The 19,188-nt window shown below is 39.1% G+C and overlaps 12 protein-coding genes across 12 annotated transcripts; 8 read left to right on the top strand and 4 right to left on the bottom strand.

The window, feature by feature from the left end:
* Positions 1-129: 129 nt before the first annotated feature.
* On the top strand, positions 130-2,105 carry GCK72_009123 (uncharacterized protein; the record flags this gene model as incomplete). The annotated part of the gene is made up of 3 exons (XM_003103189.2): positions 130-353; positions 1,064-1,755; positions 1,999-2,105. 3 exons carry the CDS (start codon positions 130-132, stop codon positions 2,103-2,105), a joined length of 1,023 nt encoding a protein of 340 aa, XP_003103237.2.
* On the bottom strand, positions 1,035-1,574 carry GCK72_009124 (uncharacterized protein; the record flags this gene model as incomplete). Its single annotated transcript, XM_053727224.1, has 1 exon — positions 1,035-1,574. The coding sequence occupies one exon, from the start codon at positions 1,572-1,574 to the stop codon at positions 1,035-1,037; it is 540 nt and encodes a 179-aa protein (XP_053586801.1).
* A 306-nt stretch (positions 2,106-2,411) lies between the features above and the next one.
* GCK72_009125 (uncharacterized protein) lies at positions 2,412-4,264 on the top strand (the record flags this gene model as incomplete). Its single annotated transcript, XM_053727225.1, has 3 exons — positions 2,412-2,480; positions 2,674-3,021; positions 3,923-4,264. The coding sequence occupies 3 exons, from the start codon at positions 2,412-2,414 to the stop codon at positions 4,262-4,264; spliced, it is 759 nt and encodes a 252-aa protein (XP_053586802.1).
* Positions 4,265-4,600: 336 nt separating this feature from the next.
* Positions 4,601-7,797, top strand: GCK72_009126 (uncharacterized protein; the record flags this gene model as incomplete). Its single annotated transcript, XM_053727226.1, has 5 exons — positions 4,601-4,654; positions 4,697-4,753; positions 4,800-4,936; positions 5,479-6,250; positions 7,225-7,797. 5 exons carry the CDS (start codon positions 4,601-4,603, stop codon positions 7,795-7,797), a joined length of 1,593 nt encoding a protein of 530 aa, XP_053586803.1.
* Positions 7,798-8,342: 545 nt separating this feature from the next.
* On the bottom strand, positions 8,343-8,567 carry GCK72_009127 (uncharacterized protein; the record flags this gene model as incomplete). Its single annotated transcript, XM_053727227.1, has 1 exon — positions 8,343-8,567. One exon carries the CDS (start codon positions 8,565-8,567, stop codon positions 8,343-8,345), a length of 225 nt encoding a protein of 74 aa, XP_053586804.1.
* A 180-nt stretch (positions 8,568-8,747) lies between these two features.
* On the top strand, positions 8,748-9,518 carry GCK72_009128 (uncharacterized protein; the record flags this gene model as incomplete). The annotated part of the gene is made up of 2 exons (XM_053727228.1): positions 8,748-8,977; positions 9,338-9,518. The coding sequence occupies 2 exons, from the start codon at positions 8,748-8,750 to the stop codon at positions 9,516-9,518; spliced, it is 411 nt and encodes a 136-aa protein (XP_053586805.1).
* On the bottom strand, positions 8,817-10,781 carry GCK72_009129 (uncharacterized protein; the record flags this gene model as incomplete). The annotated part of the gene is made up of 2 exons (XM_053727229.1): positions 8,817-9,018; positions 10,630-10,781. The coding sequence occupies 2 exons, from the start codon at positions 10,779-10,781 to the stop codon at positions 8,817-8,819; spliced, it is 354 nt and encodes a 117-aa protein (XP_053586806.1).
* On the top strand, positions 10,575-10,790 carry GCK72_009130 (uncharacterized protein; the record flags this gene model as incomplete). The annotated part of the gene is made up of 1 exon (XM_053727230.1): positions 10,575-10,790. The coding sequence occupies one exon, from the start codon at positions 10,575-10,577 to the stop codon at positions 10,788-10,790; it is 216 nt and encodes a 71-aa protein (XP_053586807.1).
* A 1,380-nt stretch (positions 10,791-12,170) lies between these two features.
* On the bottom strand, positions 12,171-13,692 carry GCK72_009131 (uncharacterized protein; the record flags this gene model as incomplete). Its single annotated transcript, XM_053727231.1, has 3 exons — positions 12,171-12,389; positions 13,193-13,410; positions 13,461-13,692. 3 exons carry the CDS (start codon positions 13,690-13,692, stop codon positions 12,171-12,173), a joined length of 669 nt encoding a protein of 222 aa, XP_053586808.1.
* Positions 12,180-14,708, top strand: GCK72_009132 (uncharacterized protein; the record flags this gene model as incomplete). Its single annotated transcript, XM_053727232.1, has 4 exons — positions 12,180-12,342; positions 13,095-13,384; positions 13,428-13,580; positions 14,469-14,708. 4 exons carry the CDS (start codon positions 12,180-12,182, stop codon positions 14,706-14,708), a joined length of 846 nt encoding a protein of 281 aa, XP_053586809.1.
* Positions 14,709-15,555: 847 nt separating this feature from the next.
* GCK72_009133 (uncharacterized protein) lies at positions 15,556-16,145 on the top strand (the record flags this gene model as incomplete). The annotated part of the gene is made up of 4 exons (XM_053727233.1): positions 15,556-15,734; positions 15,779-15,886; positions 15,946-16,026; positions 16,073-16,145. 4 exons carry the CDS (start codon positions 15,556-15,558, stop codon positions 16,143-16,145), a joined length of 441 nt encoding a protein of 146 aa, XP_053586810.1.
* A 1,788-nt stretch (positions 16,146-17,933) lies between these two features.
* On the top strand, positions 17,934-18,866 carry GCK72_009134 (uncharacterized protein; the record flags this gene model as incomplete). Its single annotated transcript, XM_053727234.1, has 4 exons — positions 17,934-18,025; positions 18,076-18,144; positions 18,665-18,755; positions 18,807-18,866. 4 exons carry the CDS (start codon positions 17,934-17,936, stop codon positions 18,864-18,866), a joined length of 312 nt encoding a protein of 103 aa, XP_053586811.1.
* Between the last annotated feature and the right edge of the window lie 322 nt (positions 18,867-19,188).

Genomic DNA, 19,188 nt, shown 5'->3' on the forward strand with positions numbered 1-19,188 from the left:
TCTGAATTTTATGAATTAATTATTGATTTTAATGCTCATTATTGGTTTAAAAAACCATGATTACCTCTATCCATTGATTTTTTCCTACTTTTACTGAATTTTGTTAAATTTCTATGATTACTGTTTCAGATGAGAACACTGGTACCACTTCTCTTCGTGTTGATCGCCGTTTGCGCGGCACAACAAACACTCGATGAGAAGGTTCAAAACCTTGTCGATCTGACCACACGGCAATCAATTGTCAAATTCAACATGGACAAATGGAAGAATCTCGTTCGAATGCAGCCAAGAAACTACTCGATTATCGTCATGTTCACCGCACTTTCGCCAGGTGTTAACTGCCCGATTTGCAAGTGAGTGAAGCGAATTATTGGAGGAAATTAAGCTTTTCATCGAAAAATTTCGTTTTTGAATACCCGAAAAGTTCCCAATAGCTGAAAACCTGTCTCAGCATCTGTTTCCTACAAATTTTCTCGATTTTTTAACACTCATCTGGTTAAAAAGTCGGAGGATACTCGAAAATCGTGAAATTTGATTCGAGAACCTAAAGAACCCAAATTTCAGCCTGAAGCCGGTTTTTCAGAAATTCGTGGGTTTTCTTGGGAATGATAAAGTTTTACTGACTAGGGAAGGTCAAAGAGTCAGTATGGAGTTATGAGACGTGGGATATATCATTAGAAAGCTGAGAAAACGCTGATTCCAAATACATACTTAGTTTTTGCCCTCGATCCCTGGTATTCGAGAAAAGCGAGATTAAAGTTCGGAAAAATAGAGATTTATCACCTTTCTCACACGAAAAAACCATGTTCCGCATTTTAAAAAGGTGATAATTCTCTATTTTGCCAGACTTTGTCCTTGTTCTTCTCGAATACCAGGCCTCGGGGGCAAAAGTTCAATATATATTTGGAATCAGAGTTTTCTCAGCTTTCTAATGATATATTTCACGTCTCATAACTCCAACTGACTCTATGACCTACCCTAGTGAGAAATTTGTTGTGAAAACATTAAAATGAACCCAGAAAAGCCATTTTTTTTCATTTCATGACCAAATCTCTGATTCCAGACCAGCATACGACGAGTTCATGATTGTCGCCAACTCGCACCGCTACGCCAGCACCGAATCCGACCGCCGTAAGGTGTTCTTCGGAATCGTCGACTACGAAGATGCTCCACAAATCTTCCAACAAATGAATCTCAACACTGCCCCAATTCTCTACCATTTCGGACCAAAACTCGGTGCCAAGAAGCGTCCAGAGCAAATGGATTTCCAGAGACAAGGATTCGATGCTGATGCGATCGGAAGATTTGTTGCTGATCAAACTGAAGTTCAAATCCGTGTGATCCGCCCACCAAACTACACGGCTCCAGTTGTAATTGCTCTTTTCATTTTGTTGCTCCTCGGAATGTTGTACATGAAGAGAAACAGTTTGGACTTCCTTCTCAACAGAACTATGTGGGGATTCGTGTGTCTCGCCATCACTTTCATCTTCATGTCCGGTCAAATGTGGAATCATATCCGTGGACCACCATTCATGATCACCAATCCACAAACCAAAGAGCCATCGTTCATCCATGGATCAACTCAATTCCAGCTCATCGCTGAGACTTATATCGTCGGACTTTTGTACGCTTTGGTCGCTATTGGATTCATCTGTGTCAATGAGGCTGCTGACGCGTCGAATTATAAGGAGAAGAAGGGAGGAAGTGGAAAGAAGACCGCTGGTGTATTCTCTTTGTTCAGTATTCCAGCTAATAGTGAGTGGAAAGCATAATTTGTGGAAAAATTCACTAATTTTGTCTCGAAAAGTGTCAGAATCGGAGGATTTCTGTGTTTTTGATGTTTCGAGCATGATTTTGCACTTTTTCACGTAAAACTTCTTACGAATTTACAAACTTTTTCATTGGAAAACCATCTAATTCTCTTGAAATTCTTCTCCGTTCCGAGCTAAAAATCCCCCAAGTTTCCCCGTTTTCCCATCAAAACCAACCATATTTCAGCCCTCGCCATCGTTGGACTCGTCTTCATCTGCATTTTCTTCTCGTTCCTCCTCTCCGTATTCCGCGCCAAGTACCGTGGATACCCATACTCTTTCTTGTTCTCTTAAATTCCGATCCCCCCCCCCCTTCCCGCTCTTTGCCAGTTTTAATTAATAATTTATTTTTGTTTCCCCCTACCAAAATGTTTATTGTAATTTACTTGTCTCTCGATTCCAAAGCTTTTTTTTCGTTTTTTCAGCGTCGTTTTGGGTGTGATATTTATTTTTCTCTTTGTTTTTTTTTTGTAATCAAAAGATGTATTCAGAATTTAGACGGTTTTTTAAAATCATAAATCTGTAATTTATTGTATTTCCTTTTTAGCGTGAACTTGCATTGCCACGCAATCCACAGTTGGATTCGGGCGCTTTCAGAAAATGTCACTTCTTCTCGTTGCGCATGACGGATTCAGCGGCTCGGAAGCAGAAGGAATTGGAGAAATTCAGGTGAGGAGGATTCTGATTCTGAAGTCTGAAGGATTCAGAATTCAGAATATACAACGAGTTTCTGAAGAGGAGGGAAACATTAAGAGCAACGAGAGGACTATGTGAATCAATGGAACATGAATCAGTGGGATGTAGTTGTTTTGAGGTTAGAAAGGGAGACTTCTGAATCTTTTTTGACGACGTCGGAATTCAGAAGACGTCAGAAGAAGAACCTCCAGAAGTTCCAGAAGCAAATATACTTCAACCGGATAGAAAATTCGAGAAAGATTCGGAATTCGCGGTGGCTGGAATCTTCACAATGTCTTCTGAACCCCCAACGTCTTCTCTCTTCGTATTTCCACAGAAACGAGGAAAAAGGGGCGGAGTTGGGGGAATTCAGAATCCTGGAGCTGCTGGAGACGTCCCACAACAACAACCACAACCGAGTAGAAAACCGTATTCTTATAATGATCGAAAGAGAAAAAATGCGGACGAACGGAGAGATATTAAGAAGAAATTATTCATGGATTTGGGCATTATTCGATCGAGTTCCGGAATCGATGTGAGCGGAATTTGGGGGAAAAAAGTTCAGAAATTTCGGTCCGAATCTTTTTCTAAAAGGTTTTCAGTTGGGAATATCGAATTTTCGCTTTCGTTTTGCGGAAAAGTTTAGAATTTTCGGTCGGAAATGCTAAAAAAAATCCAACAAAAAACGAAAAATACAGTTATAAGCACGACACAGTTCTTACAACTGCGCTCCACCGAAATGCCCTTGAAAATGTCTCTTTTTCTCTGAATCTCTCAACTTCGCACACAATTGTCTTCGGTTTCGATAGAGCGCGGTTGTAAGAAGCGTGTCGTGATAATAAAAACAGTTTTTTATTTATTTTAGAAGCTTTTCAGTTGAAAATTTTGAATTTCCGCTTACTTTTTTGGAGAAAATTTCAGAATTTTCGGTCGGAAATGCAAGAAAAATAAAAATAAAAACAATTGTATTTCAGAAAAAATAGATTTTTTTTCAATTTTTGAGAAGCTTTTTATGTGGGAATTTTGAATTTTTGCTTACATTTTTGGGGAACATGCGATTTTTTTTGTGTTTGTTTGCCAATTTTATTGAAAAAAAAGATTTCGCGATTTTTTCAGTGAAAAATTACGAAAACTCAAAAAAAAAATCAGATATTTTTTGAAAATTTCGTTAAAACTTTTTTAGAAAAATCAACCATTTTCGATAAAAACATAAGCAAAAAGCTCAATATATCGAATTTCTGTACAAATTTGGTGAAAATCTGGAAAGCCATAATTTATTGGAAAAATCTCGAGATGTTGTGTTTTTTTTCGTCGGAAATTTAAGAAATGTTAATTAAACATTTGCATTTTTTCCTATTTTCCGGGTTTCTAAGCATTTTTGCAAATTTAAAATGGAAGTAATCCGTAATTTTCAAATAGAAAACCGAATGTTTCAGAACGGAGAAACGAATCGAGAAGACTCAATGAAGCGAAAAATCACGGAGACAATCGTGACGACATACTGTGAGATGTGTGAGCAGAACTTCTCGAGCTCGAAAATGTTGCTCCTCCATCGAAGTAAAGTGCACAATACTCCTTTCATCGAGTGCCATCTGTGTCTGAAACTCTTCTCCCAAACGATTCATTTCAATCGACACATGAAAACTCATTATGGACCAAATGCGATGAGTCATGTGCAATGTGAGCTGTGTGAGAGACAATTTAAGGATAAAGAATCGCTGAAAACTCATTGGGATGTGTCGCATGGAGAGAAGGAACGGTATAAATTGATGCAATGAACCGTTTGCAAGCTTTTGTAATATAATTTTCTGTATTGATGATTTTTAATGTAATTCTTGGTTTTCTTGGTTGTAACATGCAATAAACTCGTTTATTTAATTTATTTAATCTTTTTGAGTCAGAAAATCGCTCGGAAATAGACGAAATTACCATGAAAACGCTGAAAATCGCTGAAATTAATTAAATTAGGCGCCTCAATTCCAGTACGACACTCCGTAATCCTGCCTAGTGCGTGTTGTTTAGCGTAAATCTACACCGATTTTTTTGCACAATAAACGCTTTTTTTTTAATTTAAATAACTTTTCTTAGCTAAAAACGTTGCTTATTTGCAGAAAATGAAACGAAAAAGTAAGCAGATTGAAAATGACGAGGATATGGAGACAGAGGAGGTAAGATTTTTACTGGAAAACCTCAACTTTACATTTTTTCAGATCAACGAAGAAGTAACAGAGGAAGTAGAAGAGAATGGAGTGGAAAATGGAGATTTAGTGAGATTTTTAATTGATTTATTCGTTTTAATTATTGAAATTATAGATAGAAGATGAGGAAGACGAGAAAATGGAGACAGAGGAAGTTGAGGAGGAGAAACCGGCGAAAGTAGAAGAAAATGGAGAAAGAGAGTTGTTTAAAGTGCTCGGAAAGCAAGAAATGAAGAATTTAGAGGCGTTGAAGTGAGTTTTGAGTGAAAAATAGATAAAATTTCAGAAATTATGCTGTTTTTTGAAGTTTTTTCATTTAGACATACTTGAAGCGCTCCAAATCATTTTTCAAAATAAAAAATCTGGAATTTCACGTATAAATGCTCAAAAAGTCCAATATGAAGCATGTATTTTCTAAAATTTTTGTAATCAGCTCGGTTTTACCGAAAATTTGCTTTGATACGACATATTTTTCGCGAAAAAGTCTATATTTTGACTATCATTCAGAATTAGAAGAAATACTGAAAGATCATCAAAAACGGTCATATTTTCGATAAAAAATCTCAAATTTTTCGAAAAAAATTGGAAAAAGGGTTATTCTTTGAAGCCGGGCCTTGACAAGTATGAAAAAGCGGACTTTTTGCTGTTGACTGAGCTGAAATGCGATTAAAAGGCTGAAAACTCTAAAAATCTCGTGAAATTGAATTTCAAAGCGAATTTTCGAAATTTTACACCACATTTTCTATTTTTATTTAAAAAAAAACACTTCAAAACTCAATTCCCCCCATTTTCAGAGTGACTAGTTCGTGGGTTCAACACGCCACCACGTTCTCCGCCACAATCGACCAAACCACTTCGGAAAAACTCTCAAAAATTGATCTACCCGAATATCTCACTGTTCCCGACTCGATTTCCACGTGGTTCCCTGTCCAATACTCAGTTCTTCCCACTCTTTTCAAAGAAATCCGTTGCCCACCACCACTTCGTCCTCGTGACGTGGCAATTGCCGCTCCGACTGGAAGTGGAAAAACGATTTGTTATGTTCTTCCAGTGCTAGCGGCTGTCGGGGAGAAACCATCGAAAATTCTGCATGCAGTGATTCTGGTACCCGTACAGACACTGGTGACACAGATTGTTGAAGAATTCGGACGATGGAATTCTGGAAATGCGAAGATTTTGGCGTTGAGTGGAGCGAATGATTTTGAGAAAGAAGCGAGACACATAGCTCAAGACCCACCGAATGTGATTGTGGCGACACCGGCGAGACTTGTTCAACATCTCACAGCAAGTATCCCACCGCCCATTGATTTGAGTAGACTCAGATTTCTTATCGTTGATGAAGCGGATCGAATGGGCAAACTAATGAGAGAGGAATGGCTGGAACTCGTTGAGTTTTTGTGTGGAGGAATGGAACGGGTCGCTTGTCTCAATGATATCATTAGACAACGCAGAGCTCCGCAGAAGATTGTGCTCTCGGCGACGTTATCGAAGGATGTGGAGGAGCTGCATTTGTGGAATTTGTTCAAACCGAAATTGTTCTCGGCTAGTGCGACAAAGGCGAAAGATGTAAGAAAAGCGAGGATTTCAGCTGCGAAGTCTCGAAAAAGATACAGTACTAGTATTTCAGACAAAATGAATCTAAAAGAGTACATTTTAGCAGATTAGTCAGGCTTTCAAACAAAATAAGTCTCTGCCCACTTTTGTAGCTTGAAAGTGGGCGGAGCTGATTTTGTGTTTTTTCGGTAAAATTTAAAAGGACAATTTTTTTTCTTCCAGACGAACCGAAATTCGAAACTTTCTTGAAAATTTTTAAACTTAAAAAATTCGGTATTCGACTTTAAAGTTAAAATTCAATCAGAATGTGGGTATGTATGATAATTTAAGCACTTCTGCTACAAATTTTCCAAACATTTCGGCAATTTTTGTTAAAAATGAGCACCCATTTATGAATCCGGGCCGACCGGGCCTGCCCGCGCCGAGAGGAAGTTCAGCCCGGATTTTTTTTCGACAAGTCTGATTTTTCATTTTTGGAAGAATTCTGAAATTTAGAGGATATTCTGAAAAATATATGTTTATGTTTTTGTTAAATTCATTAAGAAAAGTATTATTTTCACAATTCCTGAAAAACTCCAATTCAAATCGAAAGACCATGACAAGAACGTCATATGAGCTAGTTTTTGACCGAATTTTGTAGTTTTTCGTCATTTTCCAGCTCAAACAAGCTTTGAAATTCTACATCCTTCACAGGACTGTGCGAAAAAATCTGTCCCAAAATTTTTTGAAAACTTCGTACCGAACAAATCGAAAAGAATAATTTTCGAAAATTTTTTACCGAAAAAACCGAAAATTCGAAAAAAAAAAATTTCAAGAAAACTGTCTGAAGATGAGTTTTTCGGACGGGAAAACCTTGATTTTGAAGATTCATTTTTGCATTTTTGAAAGTTTTACCAAAAATTCGCCACATTTTTCCGAAAAGTTTGGAGCGAAAGTTTTTTCTGAAAGCCACCGAAAAAACTTAACCAGTTACTTCCTTCTTTCAGATCACCTCCGGAATCGCTCAAGTAGATCACATCTCGGGTCGCCTCGCCCTTCCTTCTTCAATCTCTCATCGTCTTATCACCTCCGATCCAAAATTCCATCCGCTCGCCGTCTATCAACAAATCTCTCGAAACAAATTCAACAGAACTCTAATTTTCGTCAACGAAGTCTCCTCATCGAATCGATTGGCGCATGTGCTCAAAGAGCTCTGTAAGGGAGAATTCGAAGTGGATTACTTCACTGCTCAGTTATTCGGAAAGAGAAGATATAAAATGCTTGAGAAATTCAATAAAAACACGAATCGAGTGCTGATTTGTTCGGATGTTCTGGCGAGAGGAACTGATTTGAATCGAGTGGATTGTGTCATCAACTATAATCTGCCATCCGACGATAAACTGTTTGTGCATCGAGCTGGAAGAACTGGAAGAGCTGGACAAGAGGGATATGTGATTAGTGTTGGCGATAAAGAGACGAAACGATTGTTTGTGAAGATGCTGAAAGTGACAAAGTTGTGGGGAGATACTGTAGAGGAGCAGATGGAAGACTACTTGTTTGAGAAGGATATGGATAGGTGAGGCGTTTTGAGAGGGAAAAATTGGTGAAAAGGGGCTGGAAATCGATTGAAATTAGCTGAAAATTAGCTGAAAATAGCTGGAAATCGATCGAAAATAGCTAAAACTCGATGAAGAATCATTGAAATCGGTCGAAAATTGTTTAAAATTGGTGGAAATGGCTGAAATTCGCGCTAAATATGGATAGACGCGACTGAAAGTCACTTGTAGAAAGCTGATTCCGTCTGAGGGAAATTTGCGAACCGCGAATGAAAAGTTTATGGAAAATAGCTGGAAGTCACTCGAATATCTAACTGAAAAATGCCGAAAACTATTCAAAACGAGGGGAATATTGCTGAAATCGTTCGAAAATCCTGAAAATGATCTTCTGAAATCGATCTAAAAGTGACGGATTCTATCTAATCTGAATTAGCTTGTATACCTATATGATGAATTCAACATAAATCTGAAAGTTCTATGTATCTATACAGTAATCCAAACACAGTTTTTTGAATGTTCACATGATTTATTCGGTAACACAACAACACAACACAGTAAATTTCTCCGCCTCAATCTTGCCCAAGATCCTTCTGATAGAATCCACGGAAGCTATCCCTCGGTCCTCCCTTACCATGGCGATTGATGCCTTGCTCGATGATACACCATCCAGCAACACAAATTGCTACTTTTCTACATTGCTCATCAGAAGTGCAACGGGTTCCCCTGGTGTCTTCAGCAAGAATTGGAGAGGTGATGGCCAGAAGGCAGAAGATGAAGAGAGCGAGAATATTCATTGTTAGTTGGAATAGAGATTCTGGTGGTTTTCAGTGGAATTGAGAACGATATTTATAGTTTTCCGTTCCCATGATTCTATGCAAATTTTGAGGGCGGAGTCTTCCGGGTGGTCGGAAACCATGACTCGGTGAGTCAGAGCTCATAAAAATCCCTTTTTTTTTCGGAATTTGCATAGAAACATGGGAATGGAAGACTATAAATATCGCTCCCAATTCCTCAGAAATCCATCAGAAGTCTTTCTTCTGCTCTCATTCCGAATGAATATTCTGACTCTCTTCATCTTCTGCCTCCTGGCCATCACGTCTCCAGTCATCGCTCGTGGACGTCGTTGCCATTCGAGCACTCAATGCGACTATGAATCCGTCTGCTACGAGGGATACTGTTATACCATCGACGAGATGTTCGACAAGTTCGATGCAAAGAAATAATTCATTTCTTGTCGTTTGACAACTGTTGTGTCACCAAATAAATCATTTGAACATTCCCAAAAAACCGTGATGGGATTACTGTATATATAGATAGTGCTTACAGACGGAAAGTTTGAACTCATAATAGTTCGAAGGCTAGTTGGGAGCCCGTTGTGAAGACAGGCTCCGCCCATTTTGCAATCTTGGCCCTTAGTCTCAACATGAATGGCTCATTAGATTCAGAACGAGTTTTTTCGGCGATTTTCAGTCAATTTCTGGGATGTTCAAAGCCTATTTTCTGTCAATTTGAGCAAATTTTACACTATTTCCCCCATTTTCCCATCAAATTTCCGAATTTCCAGATACACGAAAGCTCTGGAAAGTCTCAAATCAGCTGTCACATCACAAGTACGAAACGGAGGAACCGGCGGAGGTTCCCGTCAAGCAGTCAAACGATCCGGATTCGAAGCGAAACGAAAGAGTCGTCCGAATGCTCGTGGAGAGAAACCGTGGCTCAAAAAGAAGGCGGAGTCAGAGCATTAATTTCTTCTTGTTATTACTATTCTTTGTTGATTTATTTTCGAAAGTTTTGTTTAACTTTGTTGTTTGATTTCATTTGTTGTTTCCTTTTATCTCTCATGAATATCCACTTTTTATATGTAATTTTCTCCTTGTAAGTGGGTATTTCAACCCAAATTTTACTATTTTTGACATTTTTCTATCATTTTCAGTCTTGAAACCCTGTGAATTCAGATGAGCAGCTCCGGGGTTATCACCCAATTGGTCACCGATGCGCTATCGATGAATGCGGCGCAGGATTGGGAGGATGTGTCGCTTTTTACACCGTATCTTAGTGAGTTTTCGGATTTTTCAGGGATTTTCTAGTTGAAGCCCCGCCCACTTTGAAGTAACGCCCCTTCTCGCAGCTTTGCCGCACAATTCAGTTTTTGAATATTAGGTTGTCGAATTTGGGGATAAATGGCACAAGTTGCAGTGGGCACTGTTATCTCAGATACCGTGCGGTAACTCTGCAGAAATGGGCGGAGCCTATAATGCTGTTACTGATCCGCCCACTTTGAGGTAACGCCCCTACCCGCAGCTTTACCGCACTGTTCAGTTTTTTACATCTTCTGCTGTCGAATCTGAGAGTGAATCGCACAAAATTGCAGTGGGCACAGTTATCTCAGATACCATGCGGCAACTCTGCAGAAATGGGCGGAGCCTAGCTTTCTAGCCGAAATTTGTTTGAAAGTACAGTAATCCCACCTCTGTTTCTTTGGAAATAGGCCTTAAACACCACTCCTGGAAGTCAAAAACTGAACAAAATCGGTTTCTAATCTGTCAAACTGACTGAAAATTGCCAAAAAGATTAAAACGAGCGGGAAGATATTGTTCTGAATCTAATGAGCCATTCATGTTGGGACCATGCGACAAGGTTGCAAAACGGGCGGAGCCTATCGTATCTTCATAACGGCCGTTGTCACGGTCTACCTCTAATTCATCTGATTTTTGAACTATTATGAGTTCAAATTTTCTGCCTATAAGCTCTATCTAATATATATACAGTAATCCTAACACAGTTTCTTTTGGAATGCTCAAATGATTTATTCGTGGACACAAAAGGCAAGAAATGAATTATTTCTTTGCGTCGAACTTGTCGAACATCTCGTCGATGGTGTAGCAGTATCCCTCGTAGCAGACGGATTCATAGTCGCATTGAGTGCTCGAATGGCAACGACGTCCACGAGCGATGACTGGAGACGTGATGGCCAGAAGGCAGAAGACGAGGAGAGCCAGAATATTCATTTGGAATGAGAAGAGCAGAAAAGAGACTTCTGATGGAGTTCAGGGGAAACGAGGACGATATTTATAGTCTTCCATTCCCATGTTTCTATGCAAATTTTAAGCGCTGGGTGCTCAGAGCTCATAAAATTTGCATAGAATCATGGGAATGGAAGACTATAAATATCGCTCCCAATTCCCCTGAATACCATCAGAAGTCGTTATCTTCTATTCCAACTAAGAATGAATATTCTGGCTCTCTTCATCTTCTGCCTTCTGGCGATTACCTCTCCATTACTCGCTGGTGAACCCCGTTGCACCTCGAATAATGAATGCGACAATGGCTTTGTCTGCTTGAACGGATTCTGCGAGGAGAGCGTGTTCTGGTTCTCATCGGATGAATAATGTCTTGGTCATGAATGAATGAGTTGAAGTTTCAACTCTGTTTAAATTGTTAAACGAAGAGATTTGAGAGTCCAAAACTCTGTCTAAAGGGATACTGAAACAGAGATAATGGGAAATGAGAGAATATATCCTTCTCTCATTTCAGATTTCCAAAAAACTCAAAGTATTTTTCCAGTCTTTGACAGAGAGTTTTTTCTTGAAATCTCAGTGTTTTCCGGGATTTCTTCCCTGATATGTAACGATATAACCAGCTGGTGGACGCAGTTCGTGCCAAGACCGTACTACGATCTTGCCAAATGGGCGGAGCCTATCTCTCGAAGAACTCATCAAGAACTCTTCTTTGAACTCAAAATCCATCTGTATCTACTATACAGTAATCCAAATCAACACAGTTTCTGACTTTTCAAGTTCCAATGATTTATTCCCCGGTAACAGTCAAATGATATGAAGCGAATTGATCATTATTTCGGCCAGCTGAATTGGAAGTCCATTGGTGTCCACGAGCGATGACTGTAGACGTGATGGTCAGAAGGCAGAAGATGAAGAGAGTCAGAATATTCATTCGGAATAGAAGAAAAACAGACTTCTGATGGTTTTCAAGGGAATTGGGAGCGATATTTATAGCATCTGATTCCCATGGTTCTATGCAAATTTCGAGAAGAAAAAAGGATTTTTATGAGCTCTGACTCACTGAGTCATGATTTCCGATCATGTGAGAGCTTCCGCCCTCAAAATCAGCGATGTGCCTATGGAGGCGCTTTGGGCGCTGAAAGATTTCAAAGTGGGCGAAAATGCGACGAGAGAGAGTGTGTAAAATCGAGAGAGTGTGTCTGCGTCTCTCCATTTCGCACACTCTTTCTCATCGCATTTTCAAATTTCGGCTGAAAATGCGAGGCGCTCAACGCCACCCGGGCACATACCTGCTCAAAATTTGCATAGAATCATGGGAATGGAAGACTATAAATATCGTTCTCAATTCCACTGAAAACTATCAAAAGTTTTCCTTCTCTATTCCAAATGAATATTCTGGCTCTCTTCATCTTCTGCCTTCTGGTCATCACCTCTCCAATCCTTGCTGATGACACCAGGGGAACCCGTTGCACTTCTGATGAGCAATGCAGAAAAGTAGCAATTTGTGTTGCTGGATGGTGTATCATCGAGCAAGGCATCAATCGCCATGGTAAGGGAGGACCAAGGGATAGCTTCCGTGGATTCTATCAGAAGGATCTTGGACAAGATTGAGTCGGAGAAGTTATTGATTGAATGTGTTGTTGTGTTACCGAATAAATCATGTGAACATTTAAAAAACAAAACTGTGTTTGGATTACGGTAGATACGAAGATGTTACAGACAGATTTTGAACTCAGAGTGCTTCGTAATTAATTCGAAACAAGATTCAGACGCTTTCACTAGTCCTGCTCATTCCGATAACCTCAGCTTTACCGTATGGTTTCAAGCTGACTTCTTAGGCTCAAAAATCGTTTGAAATTCAAATTTATGAGCTGAAAGTGTAATCAAATGTATCTCAACGAATTCTATGTGTTTGACCTACTCCGTCGGATGACGGATTTTTATTGGTTTTTCGACCAAAACTTGTTTCAAATTGGTCGGATTGACCTGAAACTTTGGGGCAAATATATTCTGCAATAAATAGTTTCCCAAAGTTTCAGGTCAATCCGACCAATTTGAAAGAAGTTTTGGTCGAAAAACGAAAAGTTCAGATCCTATTGAGCGGTACTGTAGAATTCGTCGAGATGTAAATTTTGGTATATTTTCGGCTTATATTTTTTGAGTTTTAAGCGAGTTAAGTCTTCTCGGTTTGCATTCTGTTGTTAACAGTAAGAAAGGACTTTTTTGACAAAAGTGGGCGGGGCTTCAGATTGTCATGCACACCCACTATACCTAACTAATATATTTTCTATCTCATTCCAGACGACCAAGCTCTCATGTACGACTTCGCCGATTGCCTTGCCGTCCAAACGTTCCTCCGAATGACGTCACTCCCATTCAATGTTCGTCAACGTCCCAACGTCGATTTCATCTCTCCAGACGGCGTCATTCCACTTCTGAAAATCAATAAAACTCTCATCACCGGATTCAATGCTATCGTTGACTTCGTTCATAAGAAGGGCGTCACTTTGACTTCTCATTTGAGTGAGACTCAAGTCGCCGATATGAGAGCCAATATCTCGATGATTGAGCATCTTTTGACTACTGTTGAGGTAGGACGAGGGGGCGGAGCCTAATGCTGTAAAAAAATTTCAGATGTTCGTCCTGTGGAAGCACGATGAAACATACGATAAGGTGACGAAACTGAGATATGGAAGTGTCTATCATTGGCCACTTTCGTCGGTTTTGCCGTTTTTGAAGAGAAGAAAAGTGTTGGAAGAGTTGGCTGATAAGGATTGGGATGCCAAGGTTTGTAGGGGACATCCGGATAGACAGAGGGATGAACAGACACACAGAGAACTAGAAAATTGAGAGGACATCTGGACAAAACGGAAGACAGATGGATATCGGAATAAGACATCCGGACAGACAGATGTTCAGAAAGACAAAGATATAGAAATTCGAGCACGGGCAGACATCCGGACAACCAGACAAACAGACAGATATTGAGATGAAAAAAATAAGTATTCAGGCACACTGACATCCAGAAATTCAGATAGATATTAGAATAGGCATGAATCTAAACAGAATTGAAGTTCTGGATATCTGGACATCTGGACAAACAGACAGACAGTTCTATAGGCCCCGCCTACTTTATATTTTAGTTCGATTTTAAGCGAGATTTCGACCAAACTGTAGACATCTGGATATACAGGCATACAGACAGACAGACACGCATGTAGATTAAACTGGAAACTGGAATTATGGAGGGAGATAGACATCCGGAGGGACAGAAAGTGGGAAAGACAAATATTCAGCAGAAATCCGGACATCTGGATATCTAGACACACAGACAGACACTATTTAAAAAAATGTTTTTGTTGTATTTTGTTCAGAAAATCGAAAAAGACTAGTGGAAAAAGTGGGCGGAGCTTGCTAGACATCCGTAGACTATTCTGTCTCGATTTCCGTTTATCCGGATGTCTAGTAAGCTCCGCCCACTTTTTCCACTAGTCTTTTTCGGTTTTCACAACAAAATACAACAAAACCATCATTTTAAATAGTGTCTGTCTGTGTGCCTGGATATCCAGATGTCCGGATTTCTGCTGATTATCTGTCAATACAATTCTGTTCAAACGGATGTCACTTTCCCACCAGAATTTCAGTTTCCCCAATAATAAATCCCTCATTTTGCAGACAATGGACGAAGTCGGTGAGCAAGCGGATAAAGTGTTCCGTGCCCTCTCCGCCCAACTCGGTACCCAGAAGTACTTGACAGGAGACTTGCCGACAGAAGCGGACGCTCTTCTATTCGGACACATGTACACTCTCATCACTGTCCGTCTTCCACTGACAAATATCACGAATATTCTGAAGAAGTACTCGAATTTGATCGAATTCACGAAGAGAGTCGAACAGCAATATTTCAAGCAATGAGAGATAATTGATTTTTAGATTTTTTATGAGGATACTGTATCTATATGCTGCGTATATTGTAGTAGTTTAAATAACTATAAAACGTTTGAGCAGAAGAGATGCTAGTATTTTAAAACATTGAATTTTTTTTAAAACTACAATTGGCATGTAATAATCTAAAATCTTCCGGGAAACGAGAACGTTGTACTGTAGAGAAGTTTGGGACCAGCTTTCCGAAGTCTATGATAATCTGGAAACTTTGTATTGTATTTATTTATTTTTTCCTTCACAGTTGAAACAGTTCCAACAAAACCGGAGAATAGTCCACGCGATGATTTTTTCAGATTTTTGGTGAAAACCAATTCATTCGAGGATTCCTGGGAAAAGTTCTCAAAAGTTCTAGTTAAACTACACACTAATATGGAAGGTCGAAGTTACTGTAGAACTTCTAACACTGTTCACTATTAAAGATGACTCTGAATGCTCGTTCCAGAATGGGAGAAATAGTTTTTTTGTCGGCAACTTCGAACGTATTTTTAAGTTTCAGCTGACTGATAGCAGGACACGTTTTTAGTTCATCTACACCAGGGCATTGGAAGAAGGGAAAAATAATTGTCAACATTTTATTTTCACATTTTTGTATTTAAGTGCCTATAAAAAATTGCCAATACTTACGGAGAATGTTGAAACCGAAGCAAACAAATCTGTTTCAACATAGTTTCAGAGTCAAATTTGTTCACTTTTATTACTTATTTGTTTCAATTTCTAGTGATAAGAAATATTCATATTAAAGGAAGGGTGTGCATTGGAAATTTTCGTTTTCTTTTTTTTTGTCGAATTTTGCTTTAAAACTTTTTCCAGGCTTGTCATGGAATCAAATAGTCCCGACAAGAAAAAAATTGAGAATATACCATATTCCGCAAGAGAAAATCAAAGATTCGCAAAGTTCATTTTTGAGAACGATGAAGAGTATAACACAATGGCAGCGTTTTGTAGAGAAGCAGCGAATGCTGTCCAGACAAAAGATGATACACAACTACGAAGCAGGTTATAAAGTTCACTAAGTGACACTAAAAACGTAATGATTTCAGGTACACGAGACTTTTAGAATCGGTAAACATTTACGATCACAACAACAAAACATTGCTGACTCCAGATGAAAAAATGAAGGTGGCTAATGAATACATTCTTGACACGAAGTAAGAATAGAAAACTAGAAAGGTTGTCGGTTAATTATGTTAAGAGTTTTATCTTACAGATGGATGGCCGATAGAGGATACATTGAGAACGTGGATGAAACTTATTCAAAAGGAACTGTGATTGAGAAGAAAGCTACAAGGTAATTGAGTTTTCCTTGGGAATATCTAAAAAGGCTTTTCTTGTAGAGTAAGCCACGGAGAAAGCTCTTCCACTGTTCACGATGCAGAGGAGGAACACAAACAGAGCATCAAAGAGTAAGTTAAATATTTCACAACTCCGTTAGACTATAGATTTGTAGTCAATCAAGAGTTTTTGGGTTGAGAGAGAAGTTCAATAGAAACAGTACGGGTCATAATTCTATCCTTTTTGGTGTTTAATGTCGGTGATTTGTCCTATAGTATCAGTGATTGTCCCACAAAGTACATTTTTTTAAGGTTATGAAAATCAAATGCAGAGATGCATTTTGGTAGTTGGCAACTTTTTTGTAAGTTCACTCCCATCGTCTAACTTCAATCCAAAAAAGTGAGATTTTTGAGCGGTCCACTTATAACGACTATAATTTACTAAGGAGTGCCCGTACAAAAAAGTCGCCAACTGCAAAAATGCGTCTCATATATTTTATTTGAGATAAAGGACAAAAGGACATTAACACAATCACAATAAAAAAAAGAAAACTATGGAGAGCTACAGGGTGCGGCAGAATTACCAGCACAAAAGTTTGACGCCATAAAGCAAGGCGATTGGCGCAATTCTGGTGCGCGTATTATTTAAGTTTTTGTTAATTATATTATTTTTTATCATTCTGCAAAATTCACATCGATCGGTTTTGTTTTAGGTAAATGACACCGCCGAGTCCACATCGCTCTTCCATTTTGAACCTTTTCAAAGAAGGAGTTGCTCCGGTTGACATCATTAAACGGCTCGGGGTCCCAAGTAGAACCGTGTATGACTCGATTTCTCGTTTTAAAAAGCTTGGCACGTTCTTGGATAGACGTGGGAGAGGAAGAAAAGCAACAGTCGTCACTCCAGATCGGATCAAAGCTGTGAAAGAGAGAATCAGAAGAAATGCACATCGGAGTATCAGAAAGATGGCGAAAGGTATGAAAATTAGTTCGCGTTCGATGGGAAGGATTGTGAAAGGCAAGCTGAGGCTTACCTGCTATCGTGTGAGAAAAGCAGCCATTCTCTCGGAGGCTACAACCAAGCAACGGCTGGAAAGGTCAAAAAAGCTCCTTCAGCGCACGCGCAATGAGGAACACTTGGTTACGGTGTTCTCTGATGAGAAGCTGTTCACGGTACGAACCGAGTTCAATCCTCAAAATCATCGAGTACTTGCTGAGACGTCTGAGGAAGCTTTTGCCAACAGAAGGACGATTCATCAAGCTTCTCACCCCGCTAGTGTGATGGTTTTCGGAGCAGTGTGTGCTGATGGCAAGTCATCATTGCTTTTTGTCGATCAAGGAGTCAAAATCAACAAAAAAGTCTACATTTCGCAGATTTTGGAGAAGACACTTCTTCCATGGGCACAGAAGCACTTCAATGGACGTCACTGGGTGTTCCAACAAGACGGTGCACCAGCACACACATCCAAGTTGTCGCAACAGTGGTGCGATACCCATTTTCCTGCTTTCATCCCGAAGGACGAATGGCCATTGTCCTCGCCAGACCTCAATCCTTTGGACTACTCCATCTGGAGGGTTTTGCAAAACAAGCTCAACGCTAAACCCCACTCAAGTATCGAGGCCCTGAAGAAGACCCTGCTCAAGGAATGGGACGCTCTGTCGCCAGAGTACCTGCGTGCAACCATCGATGCCAACCCTAGACGTCTTCGTGCTGTCATCGAAAAGAGGAGGTCGGATGGAACAAAATTAGCTGATAATTGTTGTTACGATCATGAATAAACTTTTTGTTGATTCCCATGGTTTTCTGACTTTTACTTTTTTAGATAGAGCACTTATAGCTTGTGCGGGTAATTCTGCCGCACCCTGTAAGCACTATCAGTGATACTATGACACCATGACGTTACACGTTTCATTTTTCAGTTCGATGGAAGATAATGGATTCGAACAGAACGATGGAAAGTATGAGCTTGAAAAACGTTCATCAGAACAAGCTGAAAAAGAAAAGAAAGACCGCGAGTAATTAAGTTTTCCATGGGATTATTTAAAAAAAAAACCTTTTCTTGTAGGGCAAGCCGCGGAGAAAGCTCTTCGACTGTTCACGATGCAGAGGAGGATCACAAACAGAGCATTAAAAAGTAAGTTAAATATTTCACAACCCCCGTTACACTTTAATTGTCAAACGAGCTTTTTTTAAGTAGAGAGAGGAAGTCTGAAACGTCATTATTCTATCCCTTTTTGGGTTTTTTTGTTGAAAATGTCCAGTTTTAGGAGTGTGTTATAGTATCAGTGATTGTCCCACTAAGTAAATTTTTAAGCCTATAAAACTCAAAATTAGAGTTACATTTTTGAAGTTCACAATTTTATTGTTCTGGTATTACATAGCGAGCCACATATCGACTAAGTATTTTTTCCTTCCCATCGCCCATCTTCAGTGCAAAAAAATTACAATGACTATAACTCGCTAGAAAATCATCGTCCAAAAAAGATATCAACTACAAAAACAAAGCACTACTTTTGATCTGTTTGATCCATAAAAAAATTACTTTGTGGGACAATCAGTGATACCATCATACACTCTCAAAGGTACACATTTTCATCTGAAAACACTAAAATGAGATATAATTATGACCAGTACTGTGACAAATTTCTTTCCAGAGAGGATCTCGAATCTGATTCTACGATAGACCGTATTGAAAAACTGTTGATTGATATTAAAAATTTGATGATCGAAGAAAAGTCTCATCGGGTATGCAAATTATGTATTTTAGTATTTTCACAATCATTTTTTGTTTTGCAGCCGGTGTCGGAAGACCGTGTTCGTGAAATGATTGAGGAACGTCTTCAAGCGAAAAAGTAAAAGATTTGGAATAAATGTCCGCAGAAACTCAATATAAATATAATCTTCTTACTTTTTGTTTTTATTTCTTTATTCTCTTCAGTTTACAAATAAACACTCTATTTTATATTATAATGAAAATTAATACTAAAATCATTTTTGTAATGGGAACATTAGACATTTGAAAGTAGGAGAGATAAGGCGTAGGTAGAAGAAATGATGGCAGTGATAAGAAATTGTTTTTTTTTGTTGGTTTTTCGGGAAGTAAGGGCAGGAACTATAGTCAGAGAAGACAAACACATTTTTCTTGATACCAACCAGAAGAAGGTTACATTCTAACTGT

Source organism: Caenorhabditis remanei, chromosome III (genome assembly GCF_010183535.1).
Source record: "Caenorhabditis remanei strain PX506 chromosome III, whole genome shotgun sequence".
In the NCBI taxonomy this organism is placed as follows: Eukaryota; Metazoa; Nematoda; class Chromadorea; order Rhabditida; family Rhabditidae; genus Caenorhabditis; species Caenorhabditis remanei.